Here is a 12332-nt window from a genome sequence, read left to right on the forward strand (position 1 = left end):
ACAATTATCATAAACTTATAATAAACCCCTACAAGAAAAGTAATCATGTTACGATAGTATGATCTCTGTATAAATAAATAAATACATTAATAAATAAATATATAATAGTTAGAACCCCTTTATCAAAATAGTTATGCAATAGTGTTCTGTGAAACCTCATAAAAACCAAGTAATGGCCAAGTCAGTTGTAGAAAATTATTTTTTTACCAGGCAGGGTTACTAACAAATTTATATTTGGCTTATGAAACCATACCTAATATTTTTTTTTCTTTGATATTTGACCTTTTGGTCATCTACTACGTCACAGCTCAGATCTCCAAGGGGACTCCATCAGCCTCAGAGGACTCAACAGAGCATAGAGACGCATCACAGTCTCCCCCATCACAGGTGTCACATGTCAATGCTTCTGACCAATCCCAAAACCAGCTGCAGGTATCCACTAACAAATTTGGTGCCCTCAAAAGCAGTGGCCCAGCCAGCTCTTCTAGCACTCTACACCAAAATCAGTTGTCTCGTTCAGCCTCGTTGAAGTCAAATCCACCCTCTTCATTGGAAGAAGTTCCAGCTAGCCCAACCCAAGGGAAAGTTCATGTGGTCAAGGCTACTCAAGTGCAGGTTAGCATAGAGGAGAGGGTAGAGTCTCCAACAGCAATTTGCTCACCAGTCTCTTTTGAAGACACTGTACCGATTCTTTCTAAAGCAATCCCTGTTGTGACAGATTTAGCAAATCAGAAACTTATATTTGGTACACCGAAGGTGAAGGAAAGGAAATTTGAAGAAATAGAGGAAAATAATGAAACCTCTCTCAGTCCTGATCTGTCAGGAGAAGGGCCACCTCCACCTCCTCCTGATAACTTTGCCTTTATGATCACTAACACCAAGGTACAAGCCCTTTCCACTGGAGAGTACCATCAGCTAGTCAATGCCAAGAAAGGTAGTGTGCAGACGGTAACTGTTGGCAGCAAACGACCATGTGCTTCTGGAAATGGCATAGCATCAGGAGGTGATGCTAGTACCAATGGTTCCACTGGTGCTGACAATGCCAGTAAAAAGCCAGTCATCATTATCTTTGATGAGCCAATGGATATCCGCTCAGCTTATAAACGCCTCTCTACTATCTTTGAATGTGAGGAGGAACTAGAGCGGATGCTTGCAGAAGAAAGAATAGATGAGGAGAGTGAGGAAACTGAGGAAGAAGAATGGACTAGGGGTGTGCAGGTCAAACAGAATGGAGATGATAGGAATTCTGGAAAAGGTACTGGTTCAAATTCTCCTGCAGATATCACAGACGGTCGAGTCATTAACTCTTCTTCATCCTCATCTTTATCTGAGGGAGGGACATTAGTAGATGTTACTGGGGATGCAAAGCAAGATGGAAAGAAGAAGTTCAAGTTGAAATTCCCCAAGAAACAGCTAGCAGCATTAACCCAAGCCATTCGGGCTGGAAGTAAAACAGGCAAAAAGACTTTGCAGGTTGTTGTCTATGAGGATGAGGAAGAGTCAGATGGAACTGTCAGACAACACAAAGAGACCAAGAGGTTTGAAATTGCTTGCTCCAAAACAGAGTCTTCAAAATCAAATCTCCAGGAACCTACTGGACGCTCTGAAGAGATTCGTAAGAACACCTACAAAACCCTTAACAGTCTAGAGCAAACTATAAAGCAGCTAGAGAACACAATTTCCGAAATGGGACCAAAATCTTCAGAAGAGCCTGAAATCTTGGTGAAGCCTGAAACTCAGGACAATACGACTGAGGAGTCTCCAGGACACTCAGAGAAAGTACTTGCTCCCAAAACCTTGGTCCCTAGGTCGAGTTCTGCCAGCAAAGGTCCTGGTCTACGAAAGAAGACAAAACCACAGCTGCTTCCTCGGCCTGACATCATTCCAACTACTGGGGTCTCAGTCAAACCAGTTCCCACCCAGAAGGTCTCTCTCTAGCTCCTAATACCTTAGCAAAGCCTTTGGGTCTGTCCCTCTCCTCTTGCTCACAACACTTCCACTGTATTCGAGGAAGATCCTTAGTCATTCCTGTGGTGGAGGCTACCAACTCTGGGATTTGAACTTTTTAACACCTTCACATATTTTTATAAATATGGTGTATTTATTTCTGGAGTGGTGTTTCATGTATAGACCTTTGTATGTTCACTGATGGTGCTCTAATCTTGGGTTAAGGCAGCCAACAACTTTCAGTCTTAGAACCACAGTCTCACATTGTTTCTGGTTCTATTTTGTGGTTTCTAAGGCAGTCTTTAAAGAAACGTTGTTGGTATTCTGGGCAGTTTTGCATGCTTCCTTACATCTCTTTCTGGTATACTCTACAGTGTCATGGTGATACCACATATGTGTTGTGCAAGCTTTGTCTTGCTGTTATGTAGGTTTCAAACCACCTCAAACGTGGCTCTCTTTTTTGTTTCTTTCTTTTTATTCCTTTTTTCTTCTGTTTGGTTTAAATCCTTTTTGCAGAATGCCAGCGTGGTCTCACCTACTAGTCGGATGCCAGTGCCTGTTTCTGCCAAGGTGCGGCAGCACCCGGGCCCCTCAGAGAAAGAGAGGGCAACAAAACCGCAAAAGCTACAGGACTCTCAGAGGCAGTTCCGCCAGGTAGTCTTATCATAGGACCACTTGTCCAGTCAGAAAGATACACACCTAGGCATAGACTAAATGCTCGAGAGGAAAGTCAGTTTTTGCAGGGCTTGTATTGAGAGGGAAAAGAACTAGAAAAATCCTGATGAAACCGAACGAACTCTTCTTTGGTTGAAGGCCTAGTGCCGAAAGCTGTCTTTAAATGTTGATGTTTTATTCCTGCTGCATTTTTGAATGGCTGTGATCGAAGGCAACTGACTGTTATTTCATAATACCATCAAATGCTTCTGCATGTTTGCTTTGCTTGTGGCTTTGGTGCTGTAAAGGACAAACTAATTTATGATAGGTAAAGAATGATATATAAACACCACAGCCACTGCTTATCTAACATTATCGAATGCTTAGACTATAGGGTCTCTTTAACTAAAATCCACTGATATCTAACCCCTACACACTCCAGTGCCTGTGACACTTCAACTTCCTTTGTAAGCCAGGATGCTTTTCTGTTTAACACATTTTTGGACCTTTTCCCTGTTTACCTCCCGGAGGAATCCGCAAACCCTAGCCTCACTGCCCAGGGTCCACAAATCCACTAAGTCCCCATTATCCTGTGGATGTTTTCCCAAATTGTACCTCCTCTATTCCTCCTGGAGCCTTCTTTGGTTTTGAGTACTGGTTGGTTGCACTCACTCTGCGCAATACTCACTCAATAACTTACAATCCTACTGTCCCTCACTTTTACTCTCCTTTCCTTCTTACAATCTACTTAAATCGATATTTTTCTATATTCTCACCCTCAAGACAGATAGTTTTTTGTGTGTGCCTTTAGTACTTGTTTATATATGTAGTTTCTGTCTTTGATAATTCATCATGATGAACTGTAGATCCCAGTAGAATGATTTGAAACATGCCTAGAAATTTTGCATATTTTAATCATAAATTCCCTGTGTTGACAATCAGTGTGTTTTGGCATCTTTGTTTGCAGGCTAATGGAAGTGCTAAGAGATCTGGAGGAGATCCCAAATCCACTTCTCCTACAGTGCCTGCTTCTAAAATTCCTGCTTTTTCCTCTAGTATGGGAAAAGGCTTGTCCCAGTCTGATTCTACTAATATTGTTAATTCTTCTTCTCCTTTATCTTCCTCCATTCCCACTAGCAAATCCTCTGTCCCTCCTCATCGATCCAGTTCCACCCCTTCCTCTCATATCCCCTCCCTTTCTAATGGTTCTTTAAAATTTGCCCCTCCCACTCACAGCACTAAAGGCCTTTCTATTCCCACACAGACACAAAATGGTCGACCTTTCTCCTCTTCTACCTCTTCCTGTTCCCACTCCCCTTTATCCCCGACTATGTTGAGTCAGAGTGCGAAGAGTATCCATACCATTCACACACCCAGCTTCACCAGCTACAGTCGGCCACACAACGGGAGTGCCAGTAAATCAGCTATTCCAACGGTAACTGTCACCAAAGATGCTGCATAGAATGCTTTGCTGCTTCGCAACCATTTATGTATCTCTTAATGAGGTGGTGTTTCTCCTGATTTTACTTTTTTTACATTTATTTTTGAACAGATAATATTGTTGTATCAGAGTTATGGTATGACTGGTTAATATTACATGTTATTATTTCCTCTGTTAAAGTCAAAGGCCATCGTCCATTAGTCAGTGTTTTAAACTTGAATATCTGCAAATCATGAACATATAGAAAGATAAACGGTTTTATTTTAAAAACTAAAAAAAAAAAGGATTTAACTGCAGAGAGCAGGCTCTTGATCAAAGATTTTACAGAGCACTTCATTTGAAAAGAATATTTATTTTTCATACAAGTATTCAAGTCCACATTTAAAGCATGTAAACAATGTTTTGGTTATTTGTATACTCCAAATTATTGTAGATTATTTTCATTTTGCATTTTTTGTAAGTTGACATACGAGCGATAATAAGTGAAAAAAGTACTGTAGGTTTATTAACCATTAATGTAAATTGACAAACATTGGGTGTCTATTTTTTTTTCTTTTTCTTTCTCTCATGCACTGCCAATGTCTTTAAGATTTGTTGTTATAAATTGACAACAGTCTTTTCAGTAGTTGAGCCTGTTTGCCAAAGTTTGTAATTTACATCCTTACAACTGACTATATACTGTGTTAGACAATATGTAAATTTAGGATAGGTTATACCTAACAACCTACCTATGTCAAAAACCCTTGATTTACTCATGCAATCTATGGCTCTTAAATTAATGAGTATTGATGTCTAAATGTAAACTAAAAATTGTAGTGATTGATAAAATTGCTCTCTACTTCACATGTACATACTGTAACATCTCTATTTCAGAGTTTGTCTTTAGTTTTGTTAACATTGTACCAAAGTTTGTTTCTATGCATGCCTATACAAAATTGTAGAAAGAGAGAATGTAATAGAAAAAAAAAATCATGCTTGCACAGACAGATTTTGTAAATAAATGTCTTCTTTGGTTTTGTATAGCTTTAATTGCAGAAGCAATCTGTGCAGGATGTAGGTATTAAAACAGTAAAGTTCTGCATGCTTGTTGTTCACATGGCCTCTCTCACATGGCTGTGATTTCTCCACTGCAGCACTGCAAGCCCTTCTATTAAACATTTTGGCAGATATTTCAGCTGACTTGTGTTTTTTATCCTATGTATTTTCTTTTACACTTGCATAGTAATGACATTCAGTACACATGTTGTGAAGTGTATTGCACCGGTCATAAATTTGGACAAGCTTTATTGAATGTATGTGTGCTGTAGTCAATGGTTTCTACACTGAAGAATCTGAAACATAAAGTTTTAAGATTTAATAGATGTGATTTGTTGAAAAATGTTCAGAAAATTCCCATGCTTCCATTTATGTTATAGTTTATAGTTTAAAGTGTAGTAATCATACAGAATACATATACAATAGGCATGTCCAAACTTTTGACCGGTACTGCATAAATGGACAGCTTTCTTAATGTTATTTTATAACTTAATAAACCATAGCCTATAGTGGATTTGCACACAAATAGCTTTAACTTTATTGTAAATTTGAACAATGTCAGGTTTGTCTGGTGAAGAAAAAATTACGCAGATGTCATGATCACAGGTAAAGAGACCAGTAGAGGGTGGTGTGTGGTAATGGGGATGTTGTAGAAGGGCTGATTCATTTTTGTGTGATACCTCCTACATGAAGACAAAGCATATGACTGAAAGAGGAAACAGATGAGCAAACACAACATTCAGATAGCCAAATGAGGCATTCATCATTAAGTCAATGTGCTGATTGCTGAGGAAGTCTAAACCTATTTGTAAGTACCCAAATAATAAGAGCAATACTAATAATGATATTTGATTTTGTTGAATGCTTTCTTTGTGACAATAAAAAGTTGGTGACAATTTTATTTATTTAAATTGACCTTATTGAATATTGTTTGACTTACTTGAGTTCAGTGTATGTTTATACATTTTATAAATATGGAATACTGCTCTCTCGCAGTATTATATAATATAAAAAAACATTATAATATAAAAATAAAAAGACAAAATAACTACAAAATAACATAATAAAATTTCTATACAAATACATAGAGAGGTTTTATATATATATATATATAAAAAAAAAAAAAAAAAAAAAAAAAAAAGATAGATAGATAGATAAAACATGCATAACTAAACATGCATAACTTAAAATATAAAACCTCTCTAAGAAATTGTCTAGCAATTTAATCATATTCTTTTGAACTTAAAATGTCTCATTTATACAATCAGTTTATATATATATATAATATATATATATATATATATATATATATATATATATATTGGAGAAAATATTATTGCATACAATCAGTTTGTCACTTTCTGCATTCCTGGAGAAAATATTATTGCTAAAACCGGTCAGAAAGTTTTGTTTTGATTTGATTTATTTAACATTTTTGGAAAATGCCCATGCTTCCATTTGTGTGAATGTACAGCTCCAATGGCTTCACTATTGTACTATAATGTGTAGTAATAATCCAAAATTCAGGTATGTCCAAGTTTTTGTTGTTGTTGTAGTTGTTGTTGTTGTTTTTATAGATCATATGCATAGACATCGTATACTAGAAAATACTATTGCTAAAACCTGTCTGTCTGATACTTGTTCTGACTCTTTCCATTCTCCAAACAGAAGCTCAGTCCCATAAGATAGACCTGCGCTATGTCGAATCACTCTGTGGAGGGGATTTACCACAGCTCTCATGTGGAGAACATCCTGTTTGCGGCCTTCTACATTACCATCTTCATCCTCTCAGTCCCGAGCAATGCCCTGGCACTTTGGGTGTTCTGTCACCGCAACACCAACAACACGCCTTCCAAAGAGTTTCTGAAGCACCTGGCTTTAGCGGACATGTCTTACGTCTTGGTGCTCCCCATGCGAGTGATCTACCATGTGTCTGGCGGTCACTGGCCTCTTGGGGAAGGGGCCTGTCGCGTGGTTGGTTTCCTGTTTTTCGTCAACCTTTACTGCAGCATGTATTTTATGACTTGCATCAGTGTAGACCGTCTGTTGGCTTGCGTCTTACCACTTAAAACTCAGAATCTGAGAAATACCAGGAATTCCAAAGTGGTCTGTGCAGTCCTGTGGTTCATAGTGACTGTTTCCATGTTGCCTGTCCTATTCTCTAAAAAGGACGTGACCAGACAAATGCAGAACGTGACAGTGTGTGAACAGCTGTACATAGAGAAGTCCTCCAGTCCCACCGGTGCGTTGGTGTCCACTGCTATTGCATTTGTGATACCTCTGCTCACCCTGAGTTTTTCTTACATTCTCATATTTGCCAAAGTAAAACAGTTGACTTTTCAAGAAAGGACACATACTCAGCGTAAGGCAATGAGAATGATCGTACTAACAGTGGTTAACTTCTTTATTGCATTTGTGCCCTATCATATCCACCGATTTGTATTTATCCTACAACATGATGACATGTCAAGGTCAGAATCCGAAAGGCAAATGTTGCATTTAGGAAATCGCATTACCTCAGCTTTAACATGCATAAGTGGTGTGTTGGATCCCGTCATGTACTTCTTTCTGGCTAGAAATTATCAAGAAACCCTTTTGCTGCTTTGTGGTAGAAACCCTAAAGATGAGCAATCCAATACCTGATTGGATGAGAAATGAAACTATATCTTCTCAGCTGTTAACTGCCAGACATACTGAAACTCATCATCTGCAAAACAAGGGCTAAAATGAAAGTAGAAATGGAAAAGGTATGGCTGAATTCATACTGATTAATTCAAAAACTTTTTCATACTTGACGTGTAGTATGATTCCTTCTACAACATGTATGAACTCCTATTTCCAGATTGCAAGACTTAAATGACAATGACTAGGTCTTTGTGTTTATTTAACTTTTTTCTGTCAACATTTAGCATTTATCAGTTAATTTGTCATATATCATTTTTGTGTATACCTTCAGTTGGTCAAAATATGAACAAATAAAATATTCTTTCAAAATCTCATATCTTTTAAGGTGGGTGTGGGGGGGTAATAATTTAATGTTATTCAAAGTAAGAAGAAAAAAATGGTTCTTTAAGAACTGATCACTAAAAAGATTCTTTTATGGCATTGCTGTGAACCACCCCTTCTGAAACTTACAACATACAAATAAGGTGTATGTTAACCACAGACCTTATTTAACTTCTATTTAAATAGGAAATTACACAGGCAGCCCATGACCTACAAACTGACTTTACAATGAAAACCAAGACGTAGTGCCTGTCTAAACACCCATACTTGCAGTCTTGGCCACTTGAGAAGAGCACACAACAGGAAGTAAGTGCACAAGGCTGCGTTCACACTACCAGCGACTTTGTCGCTGCATGTCGCCAGTGGCTGGCAGTTGCATAGTAACGTTTATGAATGACATTCACTGATGATGCTCCATGCTGGGGCAATCGTGGTCTAATGGTTAGAGAGTCGGACTTGTAAACCAAAGTTTCCAGGTTTGAGTCTTGGTACCAGCAGGGATTGTAGGTGGGGGGAGTGAATGACCAGCACTCTCTTCCACTCTCAATACCACGACTGAGATAGGACCCTTCAGCAAGGCACCGAACGCCCAGCTGCTTCCTGGGTGCCTGATTTCACTCTTATTGGTTGTCGCTCTCTTATAAGTCTCTCTTAATTTGCATAAAGTTAAACATATCTCAACTTTAGGTGTGTTCATGCCATATCGTAATTACAATGATTATGAGATTCCAACTTGTAAAAAGTGTTCACGTCCTCGTAGAACTCGTTATTACAACTAATGAACTTGGAGTTTTCTGAGAGCTACAACTTGTACCACACTACCACCTGACCACCTCAGTCTGATTAGGCGCTATGTTTAGGCATCGATAGTGAAACATTTCTGAGTCCAAGGGTGTGAACAGCTTCAAATAGAATGTCACGTGTTGTCATCTCAAAAACACAGTAATTATGACATGGTGTGAATAACAGCATTTGTTGCGTCACTGGACACGCCTACATCCTGTCGCCATTGGTCACTGACTGTCACTTATGCCCCTGGAAATCGCCAGCTGTTTATTAAAATAAATGGGATTGTGTCGTTTTGTCGCTGCGTGTCGATGGTGGTAGTGTGAACAGGGGTGGACTGCTTATACTCCAGAAAACAGTAGATCAAAGGGTAACAAAATAGCCACAAGGGCTAGACTGGATAATGTCCACAGGGATAATAAACAAATAAATAAATAACCACAGTATCCAATTCTACCCTAGCTCCCACCCCACCAAAGACACTGGTGTTTTACATAATTATTGAAACATTAAAGGTTTGTTATTCTTTTCTTAGTTTGTGCTTAATATAACAGAAAATACAGCTTTCCTCGGATGTCAGTGTTTGTAATAAATGCCACAGCAATGTCATGATTTATCTTTATTTATTTTTTTTTGCATTAAATCCTATGTTTCTCTTTTTTAATTATTGCTTGAGCAGACACATTTCAAATATTTTCAGACACCTATGTTTAATTTACTTCATTATAACATTTTTAGTGCTATTTTTAAACATTTAGTCAAGCAATAATATGTTCTTTTTCTCATGTATGTCTGAAAGGGATTAAAAATTAATTGGTTATGATTAAAAACAGTTGACTATTTTTTCGTTACAGTTCCCAAATTACTGGTCAGAATGAAATAAAACATTACTGCTTTATTCAGAAACAAAAGTCATGAAATGCTATTTGTGTATTTAAATTTTCATTATATTAGTCTACAGCAAATGTTAACGCTCCCAATGGCAATGTCAACATTGCACTCCGACAGCTGACAGAAGAACTGCAGAGAAAGTAATTTCCTTAACCATTTGACACAAAACTGTTACGGTTCGCAGGTTTGCTGTCTCTCTCTCTCTCTCTCTCTCTTCCTCTGTGTGTGTGGGCGCCTCTGCTGATGTGCTCATCTGCGGCAGGTGTGGCTCATCAGCTCCGCTATTTAATGCCTTTGCTTATTACCCTGTGTCAGATCATTGGTGTGTTGTGTGTAGTCTTGTCCTGGAAGCGCTCTCTCTTTGACCTTGTTCCTCACGCCTGCTCTGGACTGTTCACTGTCGGTATGGTTGGATTACTGCTTGGTTCCTGTCACAGATTGTTTGTGCCCATTGCAGTCACCGCACTACCAGTGGACTGCCAGTGGTTCCATACGTTGGCAGCAGAGTGCAGATGGAACCAGGAGGCACAGTGAGTGAGATATGTTCCTGCATGGGTTGGCTGACCGTATCCAGAAGGAGATCTTCACGCTGAAACTACCCACCAATCTCGATGGGCTCACTGACTGAGTTGACATCCAACTGCAATGTCGGGACCAACGTGCCTTGGAGACTCTAGTCTCTGAAACGCCCGAGTGCTCAGACATCTGTGTCAATATGGTCAGCCCCGCCTTCGATCCTGAACCCATGCAGGTGGGCAGAGCTCAACAGTCCCAGGAGGAGAAGGATCATCAGGGAGTGAAGAGACTGTGTCTGTATTGTGGCACGGTGGGTCATATCGCAATTGGGTCATATACTAATTGCCCAGTAAAAGGCCAAGTCCAGCAGTAGAAATGGGGTTACTGTTGGATGCACTGTCTATGGAAAAATCCTCGACTTTAACTTTCCTCCTGGTCACACTGTAATGGGCATCCAGGGTCTACTCCTGTTAGGGTTTGGTGGTTTCCAGAGCGGAGGAAGGTAATCTTCTGGGCGTTGATTTGGTTGAACACCTCCAACTGCCCATCTGTCCTTTAAAGGATGAGATTTCAGTCAATGCTTTAAATGGACAGAACTTACCCAGTGTCACGCACAGCACTGATCTTGTCAAGCTGCTTCTCTTCCTCCGCATCGTCCCTATGACTGTGCCATAGATTTATTGCCATGTACTTTTCCGCCAAAGGGCGAGTTATACCCTCTTTCAACTCCTGAAAGGGAGGCCAAGGAGAAATATATTTCTGATTCTCTATCAGCTGGAATCATCTGCCACTCTCCTTGTCCTGCTGGGGCAGGGTTCTTTTTGGGAAAGAAGCATGGCTCTTTGTGACCTTGCACTGACTACCAAGGGCTAAACAATTTCACATTTAAGAATACCTAACCTTTACCGTTGATGTCTTCTGTCTTCGAGCGTTTGCATGGAGCGTCTGTTTATGAATCTTCGCAATGCCTATCATTTGGTCTGCATTAGGGAGGGAAATGAGTGGAAGACCACATTAAAAGGGTTAGTACACCCAAAAAAATAAATCCTGTCGTCTGTTATAAGGAATACTGAACAGACATTTAGAAGTTTATTTTAAAATACAAAGTTCTGAAAATCACTATAAAGCTATGAAAACACTTGCATTTTTAAAACATAAGTGTGTCCCGTCAGGTAATAAAAGTTCTACACACACTTGGTCTTCACACTCACTTGAACACTTGGGCCAGTTACAGGATAAATAACGTAGCCTAATGTAAGTAGACAAGTGGTCAAGTGCAAAGACCACAAGTATGCATCCCCAATCCCGTACTTACTTATGCACTATGATGTTTTGTAGTATAAATAGTGCCAGTAGCGCGTTCACACTGAAAATTACAAAAAGGAAAAGTGCACTTTAATTACCCGGATGATGCATTTAAATAACCGGAAAAAAACAACTTCGTGCACTCAACTGTCGCAGCTTTAATTATGTGGCAAAGGGGGAGGGGCTATCAGACTCTGATTATGAATGAGAAAATAACCTTATATAATTCATACTCTTCATGGTTGAGTACATAGTGCATATGTACTCATAAGTGTAATAAGTGTATAAGTGAAATAAGTGTAAAAGAGACATAGTGCATACGTACTCATTAGTGTAATACGTGTATAAGTGCATAGTGTAAGTGAGAGTGTGCATCGAATTGCACTTTGAATTCTACCCGGAAGTAGAAGACCATCCGGCAATCTTTGGCATACTTATTTCATACTACGATTTGGGATACTAATTCTGTTTTCGAATACTATTCAGGATGGATATAGGCCATACCACTTATTTTATTTTCGATACGATATCAATACTTTTAATGGCCAGTATCGTCAATATCGATACCGATACCAATACGATACTTCTAAACTGAACTTTTAAATTATGAAATTTATTAAATTATTAAATTACTATGAATATAATGGGTAATAATACCTACTTAACTTTATAATTGAAATGCATATTAACATTCAAATTTAAATAAATGTACTGCACAAACTAGGGTACAATTTCAATACATTTATTGTGA

The 12332-nt window shown here is 38.8% G+C and overlaps 2 protein-coding genes across 13 annotated transcripts in view; both read left to right on the plus strand.

The window, feature by feature from the left end:
- The window catches only part of LOC109052306 (sickle tail protein-like), a 132872-nt gene extending 127656 nt beyond the window's left edge, over window positions 1–5216 (plus strand). For 11 of the 12 annotated variants that reach the window (XM_042714192.1, XM_042714188.1, XM_042714191.1 and 8 more), the window contains 3 exons: window positions 289–1926; window positions 2464–2601; window positions 3569–5216. In XM_042714192.1, the coding sequence (XP_042570126.1) occupies window positions 289–1926; window positions 2464–2601; window positions 3569–4063 (2271 nt within the window). In that variant the 3' untranslated portion in view covers window positions 4064–5216. The remainder of the gene's footprint in view (window positions 1–288; window positions 1927–2463; window positions 2602–3568) is intronic. The other variant, XM_042714199.1, reaches the window with a different exon arrangement.
- Window positions 5217–5341: 125 nt separating this feature from the next.
- LOC109052290 (uracil nucleotide/cysteinyl leukotriene receptor-like) lies at window positions 5342–8076 on the plus strand. Its single transcript, XM_019069738.2, has 2 exons — window positions 5342–5885; window positions 6746–8076. Exon 2 carries the CDS (start codon window positions 6776–6778, stop codon window positions 7718–7720), a length of 945 nt encoding a protein of 314 aa, XP_018925283.1. The 5' UTR covers window positions 5342–5885; window positions 6746–6775; the 3' UTR covers window positions 7721–8076.
- The last annotated feature ends 4256 nt before the right edge of the window (window positions 8077–12332 follow it).

The sequence above is a fragment of the Cyprinus carpio genome, chromosome A24 (assembly GCF_018340385.1).
Source record: "Cyprinus carpio isolate SPL01 chromosome A24, ASM1834038v1, whole genome shotgun sequence".
NCBI classification, from domain to species: Eukaryota; Metazoa; Chordata; class Actinopteri; order Cypriniformes; family Cyprinidae; genus Cyprinus; species Cyprinus carpio.